The sequence below is a fragment of the Crotalus tigris genome, unplaced genomic scaffold, assembly GCF_016545835.1.
Source record: "Crotalus tigris isolate CLP2741 ecotype Arizona unplaced genomic scaffold, ASM1654583v1 scf7180000017571.3126492, whole genome shotgun sequence".
In the NCBI taxonomy this organism is placed as follows: Eukaryota; Metazoa; Chordata; class Lepidosauria; order Squamata; family Viperidae; genus Crotalus; species Crotalus tigris.
This window is the reverse complement of record NW_024096482.1, coordinates 1,010,720-1,025,889: the sequence shown is the minus strand read 5'-3', so window position 1 is coordinate 1,025,889 and position 15,170 is coordinate 1,010,720. Positions and strand designations below refer to the sequence as shown.

Genomic DNA, 15,170 nt, shown 5'->3' with positions numbered 1-15,170 from the left:
AAACTGTCAAGCTAGGGTTATGAAACAAGTTATATACATTATCTTTAGTAGAATTTTATCTATCCGATATCCTGCTTTGCAATTTCTCTATTCATTCTTTTAAAATTACTTAACAATGTTTTATAATAGCCTGCTATCTTCAGCTTTGTTGGGAAATATTCTTGAGGAGGGGAAATCTCTTTCATGGTTGCCATAGATGTGTGTCAAATGAAGAACCAGTGCTTGAAACAATAAAAACTGCTTGATGTTTCACGTCAGTCTTTTATGTCTGCATTATTCTTGTCTATATTTCAATAAGTAGAAGAGGGCGTTGTAATATAAATAGAACTGGCATTTTCTATAGCAGAAAGAAGGGAAGGAAGGAAGGAAGGAAGGGGAAAAAAGAAAGCAGTTTGCTAGAAAGTGTTGCAGAATAAATATTGTGAATATGATTGGATCTATTGTGCATTTGGTGTGTATGCCTATGAAACTATTCTTACAGAAAACCTGGATGAAAATCTGGGCAAAATAAGAGATAAATGTTTTTTAGAAAATCATTTGACTGCAGTCTTTTTTCCTCGACAAATATTTTTTTTTCTCTTCTTAAGTTTGCTAGGCTAGTTTTCTTAAATTAGACATGAAAAATTAGGGTTTATTGATTTAAGAAAAAGTTATAATATTTACTTCACTTTAATGTTATAATTAAATAACATTAATATTAATAAGTCTACTTGTGCTTTGAAATCCAGATGTACTTAATATACATTGCACAATAACTGATGAGATAATTTTAGTGTATTTTTATGAATCCTTCAACAATATTTTATTGCTTGTTTTGGGATTTTTAAAGTAGTAACATTTACATATAATCAGAACCAATTATTTAAAGTGCTCAAAACTTTCAGACTTGAGTGGGTAAGGATAAATCAGTGATGCATTTACTGTATGACATTTTTAATTTCTGTGATCAGAACCCTCAAGTTATGCCCCAGTTAAGGTAAAGTCTCTGTTGATTTCAGCTCTTAGTATCTGTGGGCATAAATTTTTCTTGTCAAAAATATGGAGATGGTTTGATTATTATATTTAGTTAAATTTATATCTTTCGTTTCCTGCAGGAATTCAAGATGGATATTTTTGTGTTTTCCTCACCCAATTTATAGGGCCAGGATTATCTTCTATTTATTATATTAATTGTGAATGGCCTTTATTTATTTATTAAATTATTTGCTGCCTATCTCACCACAGGCTATGCAATTAATACTGTGGTCTCTACATGTTGATTCAAAATAAGTCTCATTAGTAAAGTGCAAATAATTGTATTGAGAACTTGTTTCCAGTTTTTAAAATCCTTCAGAATTGAAGATGTAAGCTTCTTTTCTCTTCCACTTGCATAGTGGGAGGTTCTGATTAAAGCATTTGTGCAGGAAACATTTTCACTTTCAAACACCATCTTAGGACGCTAATATAAATCTTTTTTAATTAGATAAAATGTGAACTTTCATAATGTCACTTAAAATTGTTGACATTTAAAAGTTCTTTGTTCAAAATATGAGATCTCTTTGTGCTGTTCATTAAATATTCTTTCCAGGTGTGCAATGCAAAACATATTATGCATTTGTGTTCTTTAGCTGTATTTCTAGTTTTTTTAAAAAAAAATCTGTTAAATTATTTGTCCCAGGATTAAAAGATGTCATATTTAAAAACTTACGACCTTTTTTTTTTTTTAACAGGTATTGTCATGAGGTGTTGAAGCCTTGTTTCATTGATTGGGAGACTGGATCTAAATGGCGCAGCATGACTTCGCTCCAGCCTGGCTTAATTTTCCTACTCCACCACCAACAAAGGTTATTTGTGCTATTTATTAAATTACTAATGAAGGAAAATTTCCCTTTCCTTTTTTTTTTTCAATGGTAAGCGCTACAGCATCCAGAACAGGTTTTGAAAGAAGTACTGAGGGACTGAGTAAAGAAAGAATTTTAACCCAGATGTTTTGTATAATGTGGGAATTCTGCCCATCCTTTTTTTTTAAAAAAAAATCCCTAAGCTAAAAAGCAGAAAAACTGCAATTAAAATGTTTTAGTGTTTTTTCAAATACTTATCCTTACAAATGTATTTGATACACATTTTGAAATGGGATTCTAGACTTCAATTCTTATTTTTTAATAACATCCACTTTAACCACTATTTTGAATTTGGGTTCTTAGCATCAATTTAGTGGTGAACTGTTATTATTATAACTGAAATGTTTTATATTCAGTGTTAATATTTCTTATAACTGGCAAATAAAAATGTTATTTTTGGTGCAAAATTTCACTGGGTATGGAGGAATACAAGAAACAAGAGGGAAATAAGTTGAAAGACAATTTACATTGTACTTTTTTAATTTTATGAATGCCATTTCTTTTTTGAGGTAAAATGTTATCTTGATTTTATTAACAAGATAGAATACATGTGTACTTTAATTCCTGGTATCAAGGTTTTCCCACCTCACAATAGTCCAGAGATCTACAGCTTGAAACAGCTTAATAAATTGATAAAACTAGCAGCAACTTTCTTTGATTGCAGTATCAAGATTAATAGAACACTAGCTCCACCATGTGCTGAAACGATAGACTGTATGTAGTACCAACAGTTTTAGAAAATTTGAATAATATCATATCCTTGACTGACTAAATGTTCTACAAAGGATTTAACCAGAAAAATCTAGAAAGAATGTTGAGTGGCTTAGTTTTCTGTATAGGTTTCAGTGTGCATGCTCATAACTCTAGAAGACCTTCAAGGTCCCTTCCAACTCTGTTATTCTGAATATTAGAATGAATGTAGTATATATAGTACAGCTTATCTTTCTTCTTTAATGTGAGAGTGTTTATACGATAAGGATGAGATTGCATTAGAGTACAGTATTTAGCTATTGAAACAAGATTATAGTCTTCATCAAATTTATATAATAGTGTGTTGATTAATTTGTACTGCTGATACAAACAGTGTATAATTTTTGTTTTCATCTTTAGTCATCATTGAATTTTGAGAAACATTCCAGCACCTTTTCATGGACAGAAAATCGTTATGAAGTTAATCGTAGACGGCATAACTCTTCTGATGGATTGGATCCTAGTTGTAGCCATTCAAATGGAGGTCTGTAATTTTTTGTCTTTGAATAAGGCATCAACATATGTTATTATTTACATAGAATCAAGATTTAAGTAGATTTATTTTGTAAATCATGTATTTTCAATTACAGTGGGTTTATACAGGTACTAAAAATTAGCTATATAAGATTTAATTTATATGAATAAAGAAATATTGTTAGCATAGTTTTGAATCCTCTGCCTTAAAACCAGTAGATACATTATGCATATTATATTAGGGTTGTACAAATGTCTTTATTGTTTCTTGATCCTTTCTGGAAACTTATATGTTGTCATTGGGATGATATATATTGTCCAAAGGCTTAATTCATACAAATAAAATAGAATCAGTTATTAACATGAACTAGTTTAAAATGTTCAGTTACTATGTTGCACTTACATTTTCCTGTAATAAATTCTGTACAACATGGCATGTAATTTTGATTTTAATCTTTTAAATCTCACTCAAGGGCATTCAGGAAGAAAAGAAAGAAATGGTTGGCGTTCACAAGGCAGAAATGGAACAGAAAATTTAAACTATAGAGCAGGATACCATAATGGAAGTTCACGTGCTCGCACCAGGAGCTTTCAGTCTGGTAAAAGCCAAGGGTCACAGGAAAACAAAGCATCTGAATGTGAGACTCTGAAAAAGGCAGGCAAGGAAGAACCCAAACAATTTGAAGCTGAAGATTTTGTAAGTTTATCATAGTGCATTCAGGTACTTGCAGAAGGAAACTATTCAAAACATTTCATGAAATTACTGTTGGTTTTTGATATTGGGAAGATATTACAGGTAGTCCTTGACTTATGATAGGTCGCGTAGTGACTATTCGAATTTATGATAGACTGCCCCAAAGCTGTTTACAATCTGGTTTCAAACTTAAAATGCTGTAGCACCCCCGCAGTCATTCACTCTTATGACCGACTGCAGGGATACTGCAGTGCTCACCCCCACTCTCCTGCCATCCCACCCTGCTGGGTTCCTATAGCTACTCATCTACCTAAGAGAAACCAGTTGGCTGTTGCTGGGATAAATCAACTGGGGCTTGCAAGCCTCTTTCTTCCTTCCCATCCAGCAAGCAAGGAGTTTGCAACCCTCCAGCTTTCTTCCTACCCAAGGACTTTCAGGACTCAGCCTGCTCCAGAGCCCAGAAACACTCAACTTACCTTCTTGGTTTTGTTTGAAGAAAGCTGTTCTTGCTGTAACTGCCTTTCTTTAAACACAAGGTGCCTTCATTCTAAGAGAATTTCAAAAAAATAATCTCCTTGGAAGTTGTGTCTTGTCATCCAACCTCATGCTCAAGGAAATACTCTCCAAACGTAGCCATGTTACCATTAGACTTAAGTGTTATTAAGTTACTAAGTTCAGTGTTATAGTCCCATCCTGTTCTCATATTTGATGTTTACCTTGCAGCCCAATATAAAATCAATTAGATTATAGCTTCGCTGTGGTTATACTTTCTACCTGACTAGTATGATTAGTTTACTGACTTCACTACCTCCTCTTACTGATTCAGAGTTCTTTGATAATGCTTCTTGCAATCTGGAAAATGAGATTTCTATGAGACATTTTCTAATGGAACTTAAAACTAATCAAGCTGTGGATTTGTTGTTTTAGCCATCCCTGAATCCTGAACATGAGAGAGAACCAAACCAGAGTAAATCGTTAGCTGAAGGTGTTTGGGGTAAGAGCATTAAGATATTATTTTATATTATACAAACCATATTAACTAATTTTTTAGCATGTGCCTCTGAAGTAATATTTGTAACTTAGGATTTTGGATTGCAGTACTGCCTTGTGTTTAAAGTAAACATTTCATTGTACTGGAGTAGGTATGCATGTATATGTGTATGCACGAGTATGTGAGTATGCATATGTACATTTTAGGATTTACAGACTTTTCTTAGTACTTGGGGGCCTTTGAGAATGTTCTTAGGGGTCTTTAAAAATTAAGTCTATTCGAGGCTTTTACTTTTTTGTCTCAATAACTGGTAATTTATATTGCTGACTTTCCACAGTAATGTCTTTGAAGGCTTCATTTTTCTCAAAACAAAGCTAGTATTTATATGTGTGTATCACAAGTTGCCCCTACCCAAATTTTTGGTATATCTTGCTTTTTCTAATAGTTCTTAATGTTGCTATATATCAGTTAGTACATAAGTGCTATTCATACAGAATTAGGCTTGGGTGTGTTTGTCCCCCTTTGGCTATTCATGTATTTGCATGCTAAGAGACAAGTTTGATACTGAAAATAAATACGAGATTTGCAACAAAATGCAGCATTATATAATCACAACATCCTATTCTTCATTTTATTTTGAATTGCTTACAGTTTGAGTTGCAGGGCTGCTTTCCATGCTAATTCTCATTAATGGTTTGGATTTTTAATTTTTTTTCTTTTGAATATTTCTGCACACATTGGTTTTCAAGAGTGTTCAGATATTCCTCTTGTTTCTGAGTAATCATTTTGATTCCTAATTTGTTGGGACTTATTAATTGGAGGAAAATTATTAAGTTCTGTGTTTTTAGATATAGCCGTTGCTGTGTCTAGGTCTAATCAAAGTATATCAGTGAATGCAAATACTTTATGTAAAGTATTTCAACAACTCTATACAAGTAGTCCTCTATTTACAACCATTCATTTAGTAACTGTTCGAAGTTACAACAGCACTCAAAAAAGTGACTTATGACCATTTTTCACATTTAAAACTGTTCCAGTATCCCCATGGTCACATAATCAAAATTCAGGTGCTTGGCAGGTGGCCGTGTCCTGGGCTCATGTGATCACCATTTGCGACCCTCTGACAAGCAAAGTCAATGGGGAAGCCAGATTCATTTAACAACCATGTTACTAACTTAACAATTGCAGTGATTCACCTAAGAGCCGTGGCAGGAAAGGTTGTAAAATGAAGCAAGACTTAACTGTCTTACTTAACAATGGAATTTTTTTTCTCAGTTGTGATTGTATGTTGGGGACTATATGACCCTGAACTACCGTATTTCTTGATTTAAATGTAGCCATGATCTAGAATGACATATATTTTTTGTGTCTTTGTAGAATACCCTCTAAATCCTAAATCTAGATCCCCGCGAATGCTGATTATTAAAAAAGGCAATACAAAAGATTTGCAGATATCTGGATTTCCTGTGGGAGGAAATATTCATTCATCACAATTGGTTGGGAATGGAACTGGCCTGAATGTCTACAAAGGTTTAGTTCCTAAACCTATTATTCCACCAGCAAAGGTAAGATTTGAAAATACTGTACTTACTAAAAATAAAAAGCAGATAAAAATCCAACTTCTCCACCTTTTAAAAACAGAGCTGCCAATTCTATCACAGAGAAGAAGAGGAGGGTCATTCTCATACATGTGGAAATCATTCTCACTTGCATGAACGGCAAAGAAGGGGAGGGGGCAGAGTGGTGATGGAATGGAGAAACAGTGGCTATGCTAGAAAGGAAAAGTGGAGAACAAATCTGGATGGAAAAATAACAGATGGATGAGAAAGGGAGCAAAGCCCTGCTTAGACATTACAAAATGCATTTAGTTCACCAGGCAAATGTCCCCTGTGCTCCTATGTGATGGCTAATTGTGATGCTAGGCTTCAAAGGAATCTGTGCTTTTCCATCTCTGTTACTGTATGGTTGGTTAGCCCTTGATGTATGACCATAATTGAGGCCACAATTTCAGTTATACGTCTTGATGGTTGTAAAGCAGGTCATGATGTGACCAGACCCGATTTTATGACCAGTTTTGAGGCAGCTGTTAAGCAAATGTGACAGTTGTTAAATAAATACACTGTTCACTATGCGTCAGTTTTTGCCAGAAAATGGAAATAAATGCCGATTTCCAGCAAAAACATGAATCACAGTCCCATGATTATAGCTGTAAATGCGGGTCAATAGCTGAGTGCTCAGAATGCAGTCAAGTGACCATGGGGGAAAAGTGAAGGTTGGAATTTCAAATTTGGATTGTAAATCCCTTTTTCAGGGGTCTGCTGTGATTTGAAACAGTTGCTAGGCAGCTGGACATAAGTTTAGGACCACCTCTAGCCATTTCTACCTTTGCCAATCCACTGCTTTTTCAACATGCCTTCTTGTTTTCCCAGTGAATGTAAGAAGACACCTAAGTACATGCTTCACAAGCTCTGGGGGTGGGTCTGGGGGATATCTTCCTATTGGAAAGTACAGCAAGGCCTGAAAAGTGGATGCCTTAGGGACTTTCTTTGCAATGTTGATCTTACTTTGTAACAGTACTGTAATATGAAATTGCATATATTTATCAACTTAGTTTTACTCAAATGTGGACATTACAGGGATGTCTACCATTCATTTCTGGCTCTTCCTTTTATTTAATAATAATAATAATAATAATAGTAAAGTTGGAAGGGACCTTGGAAGTCATCTGGTCCAACTCCCTGCTCAGGCAGGAAACCCTATACCATTTCGGACAAATGGCTGTCTGGTCTTCCCCAGTATAGGGACTTTCTCTTATCTTTGTTGTTTTAAAATACCAGTATATTATGTTGTTAAGGAAAATAAAAGTAAAGAACAGTTAAGTTATTGTTGGATACTAAGTTGTTTCTCAACTTGAGTTTAAAAATCTACTATTTTGATACATTTAGATCACACAGTGGAAAAGCCAAACAAAAGAGAACAAAACTGGGCCTTCTTCATTTCCTCATGACTCTGCATATGGTAGTGGAAATTTTAGTGCTTTAAAACCTACTGCCAAGCCTATTGGATCACACAAGTCAGTGAAAGAGGTACTTTTTTTTTTTTGTCAAAGTATGTCTCTATCACAATTTTGAAAAATTAAATGGAAGATCTAAAACATCTATGCTACCTAAAAGGAACAGAATTTTTTGCTACTCATTATATTTCTTTTTCTCTTTAGTGTAATCGGTCAAATTCCTTATCTCCAGTTGATAAACTTGGCCAGCCTCGTTTAACCAAATTAACACGCACACGCACTGATAAGAAGAGTGAATTTTTGAAGATGTTAAAACGGGATCCAGTGGAAGAACATGATGAAAATTGTGTTGAGCAAGAGAAGGTACAACAAGTTGTGTGGGGAATATGTTTGTTTTTTCCATTACTTATTTTTCTATCATCGCTAAGGAACGTAAGTTCCTAGTAGTGTTTGTTTATTGCTTCTTCACATCATAAAATGTTAAACCAGAATGCAAACCAAAAAGAATAGCATAAATTATAAAAAAAACCCTAGTTAAATGTTAGGGAATAAAAAGGCAATGTATGCATAATATCAGTAATTAGTTATAATACTTTATAGTTATAGTCCTTTGCACAACTTTGTGGTAGTGATCCCAGTTGAACTTGGTGAGACTTCTGAATAAATATGTGTAGCATGTTTAGGATTTACATAATAATGGGTATGCATTAGCAGCATATATGTGATTTTATTAAGTCACAATCTAGCCTTTAACTCAAGGACCCTTGGTTTTTAAAGGTAGAATTGTGACAGCACGATGTGAGTATTCATAAGGATTGGGAAAACAAGCAGCAGTACTGCTTAATTTTGTCCTTTTTCTGTGCTGATAAGCATACTTCTAAGAAAGCTTATGTGTTTAGAGCAGGCATGTCAAACTCGCGTCGTCCTGTGATGTGCAACGTATTGTGACTTTCCCCCCATTGCCGGCAATGGGTGTGTGCAGTTTCGTTGTGACGCATCCGTCCCATGGACCGGCAGTTTGACATGCCTGGTTTAGAGTTATTTTGTACATAGGAACAATGAAAAATGTAAAGTAGTAAAGAGAAACAAATGGTAAAATAAAAGCAAATAGGTTACTTGTGTGCTTGCTATGTTGCTGATCCTACATATTTTTGCGATACTGTAGAGTTTTTTTTTAAAGAAGGCTCCATTTTTTTAAAAAAGAAGGTTCCATTTGGTTATGCGGTTTATGGAGCCTCCTTAAAAAAAAAAAATACTCTGAAGTATCACCAGAATTGAACCTATTGCAAAATAAGAGGAATTTCCCAGGAAACTGACTGTGTAAGAAACTGAACCTTTCAGGGCCTAGTGCTTCTCTTAGCAGCTGAAAAAACAGCTGTGCCCTGAAGCAGGCTTGAGTCCTGCAAGTCCTTGGGTGGGGTGTCCTCTTCCTTGCCAGAGTTTGCAAACTCCCAGTGTGCTTTGCTTTTTCCTTCTTTGCCAGAGTTTCCAAACTCTGTTTGCCCTGATCTCCCTTTGCCTGCTGCATGGGAAAGGAAGTTGAAGGACTGTAGGAACCCCAGTGAGAAACAGAACACAGGATGCCTTGGGGTGGGGATAGCATTGTGAGGTTTGAGATAGGCAACCATTGCCCTGTGCAGGCTTCTCAGGGCCTCCCCCACACCGAGGCACCCTGTACTTCATTTAATGACACTCTGCATCAGGAAGAGCATGGAATGGGGTCGTTATGTGCAGCTATTTCACTTAACAACTGTTGCGACATGCAGCCGTAATGGGGCAGGCTCCGTTACGTTTGATTCTAAAGGACTACCTGTAACTTAGTTTTTGCTTATATTTGTAAGAACAGATAAAGCAATTATTAATTGCTTTGCTGTACATTCAGGATTTTTACCAGAGAGCTCTTATATTCACCTGTAAAGTGGGGAAGGTGCTTTTGACCTGGTACGGGTCTGATTCATTAATGTTTATTGAACGCATATTTTCCTGGGACTGCAATTGTGCAAGACCAAGAAAAGGCAAAGTTCCTTTAAAATGTTGCTGTTAGGTACAGCAACAGCAACAGTTAGGTATGTAGGCTCTAAAGCACTTTCCCAAGTCCAATTCAAATATCTGCATATTCTTAGGGACAAAGTTTAGCCTTTCCTAATTTTGACATTTTCCAAACTTGTCTACAACTTACTATTTGTAAATTTTTTTTCTTTTTGGAATTTACTCAGATATGTGACTTCTTTAACAGGATGATGATGATGATGAATTTAATTTACATAACAGCAACAGTGGCCACCAAGGGAGGGACGTAAACCGGAATTTTGAAAATGAGAATCCTCAGCAGATGGTCCAGTCTTCAGCATTTCCGCAGACTGATGTCCTTTCGAGTTCACTTGAGGCTGAACATCGGTAAGTGTTTTGGTTTTATTAAAATAATTTTATTCATTGGTAAGAGACAGAAAATTTTTAATGTTTATTATACAGGATTGAGTTGTTTTAATAAGAGTTGAATAATTTGGGTACAGAATTTCTTATCTAACACATAACTTAAGAAGAAATGAGAAATAATAACAGATAGCATAGTATAAAATATACTTACCGTATATGCCGGTGTACAAGGCGACCCGGCGTATAAGACGACCCCCGTCTTTATCGCCGAGCCGCATTCCTAGAACGTTGTCTTATACGCCGTAAACTACCAGTATTTCCGGCATATAAGACGACTCGGCGTATAAGACAACCCCCGTCTTTGGCGCCGATTTCAGCGCTCGTGGAAGTCGCCTTATACGCCGGCATTTACGGTAAATGAAATAACAATTAGCAACTATAAGGGGAAAAAGTGTGTACTAGAATGGTTTTTTCTATAATGTCTTTTCCCCCCTTTTAGGTGGGTGTTTGTTTTACTTTTCTAAATTCGTTTTATAGTAATCACATTTTTTACTTCAACTTTAATGTAAAGTTTATTTTATATATGAATATATATATCCTTTCCATTTGTTTTTTTTTTTGTTCTTTAGAAGACTACAGAAGCCATGCATTTTTAATTTTTTTATTAATTAGATAAACCAGCCCTTTCTTCCTTTCTACATTAAACTACATTTGGCCATAATTTAAAAAACAAAAAGCTATCTGTGGACCATTTATTAGAATAATTTATCTTTAAATTATTATTTTAGTTATTTCATTTTTTAAAGAAAAGTCAAGATAAACAAAATATATAATCAAAATAGGAGCAGGAATCTGCATTTTTCTTAATTCTGAGCATAATGTAATGCTTCACAAAATAATTTATGAGAATATTTTAAAGACCTAAATCCCTGATGTGCAATTCAATTTACAGATGGGCTCTGTAGAAATAGAGCAGGAATAGGGGAGGTTTCCTAACTTCTGTAATTTGACTTTGAAAAAATTATGATGAAATGTTTTTCTGAATCTTGTATTTAACATAAGGGGAAAATATCAAGCTGGACAGGTAGATGCATTTTTTCTACAGGTTCATGAATTTTTGAGATTTTTTCTAAGTAGAAAAGTCTTGCAAATAAATGTTGTAAATGTCCCTCTTTCGGGTAACTAAATTGAGTCTGAGGCTCATTATGGAGTTTTTAATTGGCTTTACATGCCTACATGTATGCCACCTTAAGCTTTTACTAAAAGGCAGGATATAAATCTAATAAAAAATATTGACCCTTCTCCCTTTTTTAAAAGGTTGTTAAAGGAAATGGGTTGGCAGGAAGACAGTGAAAATGATGACACTTGTGCTCCACTAACTGAGGATGAAATGAGAGAATTTCAGATCATTAGTGAACAGGTAAGATAAATTAGCCCAAAATGTGTGTTCAGAGTAAAACATTTTCTATAGCAAAGTATAGATCAGTATATCTGCTTAATATTTCCTAAAGTTAATTTCTGTACCCTGTTGTTGGTATAACATTTGAAGATTTCAAAGCCAGTGAAGCCTGATCTATTTAATTTTCTATGCTTTATTGTGAAATTCTAGAAGGGTTTACACACGTGCTGAATTATATTTTGGCAGCACATGAAAAAAACCTGAGAAAGCAGTTGACTTGCCCTTTCTTTGAAATAAACCAGGATTCTAACTCTCAATCTGGTTATGTCTTGATACGTGGATTAGGATAATTAATTTTAAATAAAATTCTAATTAGCTAAATAAACCAATTTCAGACCATGAAGAGGAGAGAGGAACAAAGTTTCTGCTTACATGTTACAGTAAATCAATAATGGACAATTTTTAAGTAGCCTGAGGATTGTACCTAAAATGCATAGAAGTCTCAGTAGGAAAAGAGTGTAATGGCTCTTCAAGAAGCAAAGCATTATTTTATAATATTTTAAGTGTGCACAATTCTTTTAGAAGGAAATAGTCATTGGTTTGAAATGCAAAATAGTAACTGACCCTCTCAACTATTCAGTAGAGTGGTTAATATTCCATTTTTCTTGCTTCACAATTCTTCCTTCTCTTTCGACCGTTGTAGCAGTTAACTGACCTATCTTCTATTAGGCTTTCTCTAGTGCCTATCACATTTTAATAATATCAGTGGACATTATTATGTTTGTGATGATAAACATAGAAATGAAAATGAAAACCAGATATCCACCTAAGTTTTATTGCCACCTTGCAGATTCAAAACAAGCATGGATAGCTGCCTGTCCTCCCCTATATCTAAGTTCTTGTTTACCTATAAGTCCTTTATTTAATGATGGTTCAAAGTTATACAGGTGTCAGAAAAATTGATTTACAACCTATTCTTGTAGTTATGATCATACCAGCCTCATAATCATGTGATCATAATTTGTTTGTCAACCAGCTTACATTTATCACCAGTTGTAGTATTCTGCAGTCACATGATTGCAATTTGTGACCTTCCCAGCCCTTTTCCCCACCAACAATGTCAATTGGAGGAGCTGGATTCACTTAATGACTACATGATTTGCTTAATGACTATATGATTCACTTAACAACCACAGTAAAAATACTCATTAAATTGGGTCTGGTTCCATATCTCGCTTTATGACCTTACTAACTTACAACAGAAAACCCAGTCACAATTATAGTCTTAAGTCAAGGACTACTTGTACTCAAATACTTCAATTATAGTCTACTCCCATTATTTCTCCCTTCTGGTCTGATTGGGGCTCAGTCAGAACTTAATCTACTCTTGTGAGATTTCCTTTTGGTTCATTAAACTTGAGTTTGTTCTTACTTATTTCAACTCTTGCCCTTCCTACAAGACTGGAAGATAAGAGTAGTGATTATCATTCCTTACTTGAAGGAGTTTCAATTTTGTACACTAGAAGGATATTTTAATTACTATTTTCCGCTCTAAGTGAAAAAATTATACCTAAATCCTGGCTTACTGCACAATAATCAACCAAAAGATTCACAGATCCTCAAAATTAAAACAAAGCTGTATATTATTAAAATATATAAAGCTATATTTTGTTGACAAGTATAAAACCCCAAAAGTGAAGATCCTTTGTCATTTTGAGAGTGCTAATTCTGTTTGTTTTCTATTTCAGTTGCAAAAAAATGGCCTCAGAAAAAATTGTATTCTAAAAAATGGTCTCATCTGTGACTTCAAGTTCAACCCCTGGAAAAACAGCACTTTCAAAGCAATGCTTGAGAATGAAGATACAGAGACAAGCAGCAGTGACACGTCAGATGATGATGATGTGTGAAGAGTTGACGATTTGTACTGCATCTCATGCAATTTCAGAAATGTTGAAAAAAGGAGAACTATACTCTTATGTAGTGATATGCACCAGTAGAAGGAGGATCTTTGGGACTCCTCACGAAGGAACCTAAGATTGTTATGCTAATGAGCTGTGTTGAACCTGATTTTTAATTTCTTTGTAAATGGATGTTGTAGAAATGAGAACTTTTTTCCACATTGCCTTTCTTCATCACTGCAGCATTTCTCTGACTAGCAATGTGATAATGTAAGAAAATGAGATTTTCTCATTTAATAATAATAAAAAAGATTATGTAATATTTGGCAAAAGTTTTGTCTTAAAACTGTGCAGGTGTAAGGGATAAAATGGCAGCTTGACTCAGTATGTTGCTCACTGAGGCAGATTTATTTTACAATGGAAATTTTGAGTGTTCACTTTGTGCACAGACAATATACAGGGAAGCATGTCTGTTAACAAAAGTGCACTAAAACATCTATTTCCTGAACTGTTACAGTTCTACTTCTTGAAACAAAGCAGTAATTCTCTAGCAGTTTATTCTACAGTAATTATGAAAAGACTTGCTTCAGTTCCAAATTTTATGGAAGTGGTGTAAATCAAAAGCTTTATTTGGATGCTGCAAGACCCAGGAATCTGGATCCTACAAAATTGGTTCTGATCCTTGTGGGGAAAATAAATATTATTTTGATAAATTATTCCGATGCAGAAAGTTTATTTCTTGGGCTGGATCTATCCAACGTGTACAAAATAAAAATTCTTAGAATTTTGAAACATTCCACTGAATATACTCATCTAAATTATCTGTTATTCAAGATAATTTTCTTTTCAGAATGAATTGTGGCTATTTTGTGTCATGCACAACAAATAGGTTTGTTCTGCCTCTAAAATAGAACATTAGCTTCCTGATTAGTTATTTAGAATTCAGGAGTAAGGGTGGATGCAGTATCTTCTATAAATTTTATATAATATCTAGTTTATGGTTTCCTATTCGGTCTCTGCTTTAAAATGGAAAACAGTCACTTTGTAGAAACTATAAAATTTAACAACTTGCCTATACTTGCAATATTTAGATTTTTGATAAACAAATTCTTTGATTCTGCTATGCAAACGAATATTTTCACAGAAATCAGCATTTTTTTCTTTAAGGGAAACTTGGTGGAATGATGAAGAGGCTCTGGACGAGAAGTGCAGAATATAGGTAGTCTTCGGCATACAACCACAATTGGGACCAGAATTTCCATTGCTAAGCAAGGCAGTTATTAAGTGAGCTTCCTACTATTTTATGACCTTTGTTGCCAGAGTTGTTAAGGGATTCACTGCAGTTGTTAGGTGACTTATGTAGTCATTAAGCCAGCTTGGCTTCCTTCATTGACCTGTTGATTGGAAGCCAGTTGGGAAGGTTGCAAATGGTGATCACATGACCCTGGGGCACTGCAGCAGTCATAAATACGTGCTGGTTACCCAGCACCTTAATTTTGATCACCTGACCATGAGTATCACTTGCAAGTCACTTTTCCAGTGCTGTCATGACTTTGAAGAATCACTAAATGAATGGTTGTAAGTCAAGGGCTACCTGTAATGGCTGCAAAATATATGGATGAGAGAATTATTGCACAATATGGCTACGAAGAAAAGGTTCAGAGAATCAGTCAAGAACAAGAAACAGTCAAGATT

At 34.7% G+C, this 15,170-nt stretch overlaps 1 protein-coding gene across 4 annotated transcripts in view; it reads left to right on the top strand.

Moving 5' to 3' along the window:
* The window catches only part of GPBP1 (GC-rich promoter binding protein 1), a 36,477-nt gene extending 22,286 nt beyond the window's left edge, over positions 1 to 14,191 (top strand). For 3 of the 4 annotated variants that reach the window (XM_039355306.1, XM_039355298.1, XM_039355314.1), the window contains 10 exons: positions 1,710 to 1,823; positions 2,991 to 3,114; positions 3,578 to 3,801; positions 4,726 to 4,792; positions 6,167 to 6,354; positions 7,735 to 7,875; positions 8,007 to 8,165; positions 10,039 to 10,199; positions 11,496 to 11,598; positions 13,326 to 14,191. In XM_039355306.1, the coding sequence (XP_039211240.1) occupies positions 1,764 to 1,823; positions 2,991 to 3,114; positions 3,578 to 3,801; positions 4,726 to 4,792; positions 6,167 to 6,354; positions 7,735 to 7,875; positions 8,007 to 8,165; positions 10,039 to 10,199; positions 11,496 to 11,598; positions 13,326 to 13,484 (1,386 nt within the window). In that variant the 5' untranslated portion in view covers positions 1,710 to 1,763 and the 3' untranslated portion in view covers positions 13,485 to 14,191. Of the gene's footprint in view, positions 1 to 1,709; positions 1,824 to 2,990; positions 3,115 to 3,577; positions 3,826 to 4,725; positions 4,793 to 6,166; positions 6,355 to 7,734; positions 7,876 to 8,006; positions 8,166 to 10,038; positions 10,200 to 11,495; positions 11,599 to 13,325 lie in introns of those variants that run through there. The other variant, XM_039355323.1, reaches the window with a different exon arrangement.
* Positions 14,192 to 15,170: the final 979 nt, after the last annotated feature.